The sequence below is a fragment of the Egretta garzetta genome, unplaced genomic scaffold, assembly GCF_000687185.1.
Source record: "Egretta garzetta isolate BGI_Z169 unplaced genomic scaffold, ASM68718v1 scaffold85, whole genome shotgun sequence".
NCBI classification, from domain to species: Eukaryota; Metazoa; Chordata; class Aves; order Pelecaniformes; family Ardeidae; genus Egretta; species Egretta garzetta.
In genome coordinates this window covers 2,264,825-2,271,051 of record NW_009259718.1, presented here as the reverse complement: position 1 = coordinate 2,271,051, position 6,227 = coordinate 2,264,825, and the positions used below count along the sequence as shown (strand labels likewise).

Below are 6,227 nucleotides of genomic sequence, written 5' to 3'. Positions count from 1 at the left end.
TGCAGAAACTGTAATTATTATTTAGAAAAAATTACAGGCTCTGTTTTTTAAGGGCAAGTTCAGAGGAAAGGGTTAAATTCTGTTTAACTTTTAATCAAATTTATCCTTAAAATCCTGGGGGCAGAGGTATTCTGGAAACCTACTGAAAAAATAGCAAGGCAATGGGGATCCAAATGCTTTTTGTTTGGCTTGTTTTGTTGGTTTTTTTTAAGTTACCACACCAGAAACTCCCCTCCTGGTTAAGGGCCACCCTTACCAAAGAAAGGAGAACTTCAGGGTCCTCCAAGACTGACAAGGTACTAGCTAAAAGCAACTCCACTGAGGCTTCATATGCTCTGGAAGTGACATTGAAACTCCCCAAATTTACTTGACGGTGATCCAAAGAAATCTTTCATGCCTATCATTGCGGAGCTGAGCCAGACAGGACTGGTGGCAGAGCAGCAAAACCAGTTCCTGCTCTGTTCCCATTCACCCAGCCGTCAGACACATAGTTGCAGACCAGCCTCCAACACACGTGCCCTTCCCCGATATTTTACCTGATCTTTAAACTTTGAGCCGAGGGCAGTAGTCCAGATTCAAGTTGTTTCACAGCCTTATTTCTGGAATTCATTCCAGTCTCCACACAGATTATTTTAGTTATATACATGTGCAGATGTGGTTAGATCCTTAACACGATGTTCCACCTGTGTTAACCAACGACATTTATGAGCGCCGCCCAGAAGGATACCCAGAGGGTGGGATGGCAGCAACAGTCCGGGCAGTTCCTACCAGCCCCAAGCCATGGTTGCGGATTACACTACCCCGAAAGCTTTCTAGTTAATGTAAGTACTGCATGCAGTGACGCCGGCTGCAAATTACATCACAGTTCTTTTACCTCCTCATGAATTCTGAGCCACATCATCAACAAACCTCATGCAACTGACAGCAAAGCTGTCATGCACATACCACACGCAGACACACACACAACAACAACCTGAGACAAGAAAAGGGAAGCACTGCATGACATTAACCAAAGGACTCACTGCCAGAGATTTACAGTCTACTGCAACAGCTCAGGTCAGTGGATGCGCTCATGGCAAAGCCTCCCCTGCCCTGTCCCAAATCCTTCACTTAGTTAACTGTCTCCACATTCAACAAGTCATTGAGCCTCCTGGCAGCAGGAGGCTGGATTTATTGCAGTTAAGCCCTAATAAATCAGCCTCTCTTTTAACACTCTTCACTTTCTAAAACCAAGTCTTACTGCTGACCCTTTGACACTGACAGCAAGCCTAATAAGGTCTTACAGATGGACAGGGCAACCTTAACAAGTTCAAGCACACACAACATACAGAGGTATGCGTTCATACCGCACGCTTCTGTAACCTCAGAGAATCAGACTCTATCCGGAGAACGAGTACACCTTCTATGCCAACAAGAAAGCCTTACTGGGAATTTCTCCTCAAACCACCAGCCAACACATTTAATATTTTTCTGGTGCTTCATCTCGCCCACATCAACTCAGGTGCTCTACAATACAATTGATGGTGACATTTCATGAACAGGAATCCTGTGGATGTTTCTTCTCAGCTCAAGTGTTCCCATTTGCCTTGTATGTGTAGCACTGACATCATCTTTTCCTTTCAACTTTAACATCTGCAAGTCTGCCATGTTATCTAAGAAGTCAGGAAAGAAATCCCAGCTGTATCTCATTTCCTCTCCTCTGGAGAAAAAGAAAAGCGACCACAGTCAGTTCTCAAAAGAAACATTGCAGAAATATAGGCACCTCTGACTGCTGCATCTGCTCTAGGACTGCCCAGAGTACTTCAAATGTAACTTTTTTTTTCCTGTTTAAGTATCTTCTTACCTTTTCCAGTGTGGAATTTTACCCCCAGAATAACAATTATAGACTAGAAGAACAGAGAATTTAATGCCTTCCAGCTCAGGGGCTTACAACCTGGAGCTCATCGGTGAAGGCAATTTAGACAAATTTCCCTCACTTTGTGTTGAACTGGAAGAGAAGTACTGACACAGTTCACGTTTCGGTGAGACACCCCACCATCCCAACTTGGTCCACTACAGCCCTGCACTAAGATATGGCCCTTGGATCATCACAGTACACCGGGTATGCACCAGTCTATTTTTTTCCTGCCAAGTCTTAAGTCCTGGAAATTCTGATCAGTGCCATCTCCCATTAAAAGCTCCAGCTGGAGAGAAACTACCTCCCAGAGGCCTAATCCAGCTCATCATGGGGACTGCTTTCCTTGTTGCCATCGCCACAGTCAAATCTTCCTTCTGTTCTGACAAAGTCTTTTTCTGAATTGATTGCAAATTCATACTGAAGGTCTCTGAACATTCCTCCCCACAAAACCTCCTGGACTCAAACCCATGTCCATCTCAAACACATAAAGAAACTCTGGGCTGGTTGGTTTAGTCTCACAAAAACGTGAACACTGACACTCCTAGGTTAAGTCCTGTATTTGGTTAAATAGTCTTGTTCAGCCATCCAGAAAAGAAATAGTTGAGTCTTTGCAGAGGCATATGACAATTTTTTGTCTCACCTTTCTGAGGTGATTATCACTAGAACAAATGATTGTCTCCACTGAGGCCTAGAAACTTCCCTGCAATATTAGGATTGATCACAAATCTGCCACACTTCCTAGTAGCGGCCAACAAGCAAAAATCAGCAGTGAAGCATCACCTGACCAAATTTAGTCATCTCTCATTTATATTTTCTGAGTTATTTCTCACTTACTTAAAATGTTCACAAAGATTCCTTTAATATACTCAAAAATAAATACTGCATAGAAAGCTGTGCATGAAAGCCTTCAGTATTCCTAAGCAGACTGCCCCTCCTGAACTCGTCGTTTTTATTCCACTCAATTTGCAAAATAAACTCTTTATCTAGTTGAAGCCCTTGTGAGAACCCTTTCTCATGTTGTTCCCTTCCAACAGCAGAGTAGAGGCCAGTTCCACTGAAGCCAGGCCATAGCAATCACAGTGCGCACACAACACTGGCAAAGAATCCAGACAGAATTACTGGGTTTGCTTCAGCAATGGTACAAAAGCAGAGTCGAGGTTTGGCTCTTTTCCTTTCCCTTCATGTTAATTTTCTCTCCTCCTTCACTACAGGTCAGAGCCCTAGAAGAATAAGATGAAGATTGGCAATACTGAAATACCCGAATTTTAGTCCAACATTACGGAAACATCCCAATGTAGACTTTTTCGTTTCTTTAATAAACATTAACATGAATTAACATTTTGTCTGCCCCCTATTAATGGGAAAGGTGGTCCAAAAGCTACACAACCTTCTGACATGGCTGTCTGAAATGCAAACAGTGGAAAGATGACTGTATTTCAACCCCAATGTCAGAAACTCTGCACTTCAGAAGAGTTCCCAATAATGGTTCCCAGTAAGTTTATTTTGGTTTTAAAAGGGGTGAGGTTTCTGTAACCCATGCTGAGGCAGGGGAAATCTTAATTTTAAGTACTGAGCATGCAGCAGGCTTCACTGAAGTCACCTGTGATTCTTCAAGAAAGAGCTGCTGATCTGCTCTGGTCTTCTAATTCCCAAGTTTCCGTTTGCTTTCACAATCATAGGCTTAGCTTTCTGTGTGTTCACCTACCTTTAATTAGCTGCAGACACCAGATGGGGATTGTGAGTACACAGTTACACTCGACAGAGAGACTGACAGAGGGGGATTCTGCTTATATCCTCTTGTTTGCTATCAGACATTATCACCTTCCAATGCTCATCTGCACATCTCTTCATAGTGGAAGACTGAGCCACTTAGCGATGGCCTTTCCCCCCCTCTTTGTTCCTAATAGTGACTAAAAGAAACATCTCAGTCGCCTTGAGACACGTATTTGTGTGTGTGCAATTCTGGTGCAGTTCTGCTTTCTTTTTATGAATTCATTTCCAATGAGGTGCTTCCCTGCGCTTTGCTTTCCTTTGCTTCAGCCTTTTTCCAGCACGTGACACCCTGAGAGATGGGGAATTTTCCTTGACACATGCAGATGACTTGTTCTCTCAACACTTCACAGTGACTGAGCATCCCATGATCAGGGGTTAAATAACAGCTTTCACCAGTGTGAAATATGAATGCCAGTTTTGGACTCTCCCATCCACACTGTGAAGCGAGAGACATATTCTAACGATACGCATTTTAAGTTGGCCCTGTATTCGCAAGCACTTTCCTGCCCAGGTTTGTAAACCCAGGGAATTTCACCTAAGAAAGGGGAAGTTGAGCTCCCCAAGGATATCAGAATTCCAGCGTATCAGTGGATTGTTGGCACAGGACAGACCTCTCCCACTTAAAGCATATGCCAAGCTCCGCCCCCTCAGTACCCATCCGAGTACTGCACTGGTGTTTTCCACTGCTCCACCAGACATGACTACTCGTCCATCAGCTCGTTGAGTCAGATTTGACCTATTAACTGAGGCTGAAAGCCAGCTCAGGAAGGTGCAGAAGCAGATACCCAGCTGTGGACATTGTTTAACCCTACCCACAGATGAGAGAAGACCGCAAGAAGCAGTGCCAAACTTGATCCAGGATTCTCCAACACCAATGGTTTTGCTACTGACTGCTGATTTCCACCCTGATGCTTTTCAGTCTTCTGCAGACACAGCCAACAGTCCTACATCAGTCCCCTGGGCAGCACACTCTGAGCACTGAGGCAAGCCACTACTGATGGCAGAGACTGGTCACAAGTGATACAGATCGGAGAACCAGAGGGAAAGTTCAACGGGGAAGCCTGTGTCAGCACCTATGTACATACATGACAGAGGACGATCACTTTCCACCACCTCAAAGACCTTTTCTTCCAGGGATTCTTCCCAAATCCCAGTGACAGCAAAAGATACAAAGGTGAAGGAATTCCACCTCCTCCAACTTACATCAAAGGAGACACCTGTCAACATCATGAGAAGACGACGCTGCATCCCAAGTCACTCTTCTATACCACCATCTACATCCTTATCATCAGTCCCTGAGTTCACTTGCACCTGTGGCCATGGCTCTTCTCCCAGGCCTCCCAGAGGATCAACAAACAGCAGCTCATTACTTTGGTTCCATAATATTTCTTCCCCTGGCATTAAGGTAAACGGAACACATCACACAGAGGCATAAGAGTCAGCCTTCCCCTTTTGGTACCTCTTTTTGGTATCTCTCTCCTCAGTCATCACTGCTGAAGGTGCACTGTGGTGTCAGGAGCCACCCCTCCATTTGCAACACTCTTCTTTATTATCCCAGCAGGCCAGCCCATTTCAGCAGCAGCTGACATAGATACAAGATGTCAACTGAGGATACCAACACAATTTATCATCCTACAGTGCCTCCTCTCCCTCTCACTCCAGTACTCCCTCTTAGGTGGGTCTCCTTTGGGAGGAGTAAAGGAATACAATAGAGTGAGGTGGGATGGGACAGGACAGGATAGAGATAGGTTTGAGTCAAGCTGTTTGATCACATGTTTTATCCACACCTGGACAAATATAAGATTATAGAGGCATCCAGAAAGAACTGGCAGAGCTGTATTAAGACTGCTATTTCCATAAAGAGCCCGAGACCCATCTCCTGGAATTGGAGCATGAAGTGCTGCTACAGACTACCCAGACTCTGAAGCAGCAAGTGCACCATCAGCCCCCCGGCAAAGTTATTTACTAACTACAGTTATTCTCAGAGGTGCTGTTATTTACACCTGAGGTGCTGCCAAAAGATTGCCAAACTGAACTGGTTGCCTTGTGCATAACTGCTAGTAATAGAGAACCTAAATCAAAGACTGTAGTCAGTAATAACTGGGATGCAAATTAAAAATCCATATGAAGCTCAAGTTAGAAAGAAGTGCAGCTTCGAGTACCCGAGTCAGACTTGTAAGTCCAACGGTCACCAAAGTACCCAGAAGCAGCCCCCACCACATCCACCAAACCTGTGATTACTGGTAAAAAAGAGCACGTACTACAAACTAGTAACTTACCAATGGCAGCAGAGACTTGCTCACTTTATCCTGCCCCACTGCCCCCACTGTGAAAATAAATCATTTTATCCGATACAGGACAAGTACAACATTGCAACAATTCAGTGCCATTTCTAGACACGGGAGCAATGCAAACAACCCACGCTTCTCATGCTCAGTCTGCCAACTCTACAGAATAGCAGTCCTGGATGGCAGCCCTTTCATCTGCTCCCACAGATTTTATTCTCTGGAAAAAAATCCTTTTGAGAACTGACACGTGGGGCAAGGCAGTTGAGGCT

At 44.6% G+C, this 6,227-nt stretch overlaps 1 protein-coding gene across 1 annotated transcript in view; it reads left to right on the top strand.

Annotated features, from left to right (window-relative positions):
- The window catches only part of SPAG17 (sperm associated antigen 17), a 106,228-nt gene extending 105,388 nt beyond the window's left edge, over positions 1-840 (top strand). The window contains exon 48 of the mRNA XM_035894608.1: positions 684-840. Within this exon, the coding sequence (XP_035750501.1) occupies positions 684-820 (137 nt within the window). The 3' untranslated portion in view covers positions 821-840. The remainder of the gene's footprint in view (positions 1-683) is intronic.
- Positions 841-6,227: the final 5,387 nt, after the last annotated feature.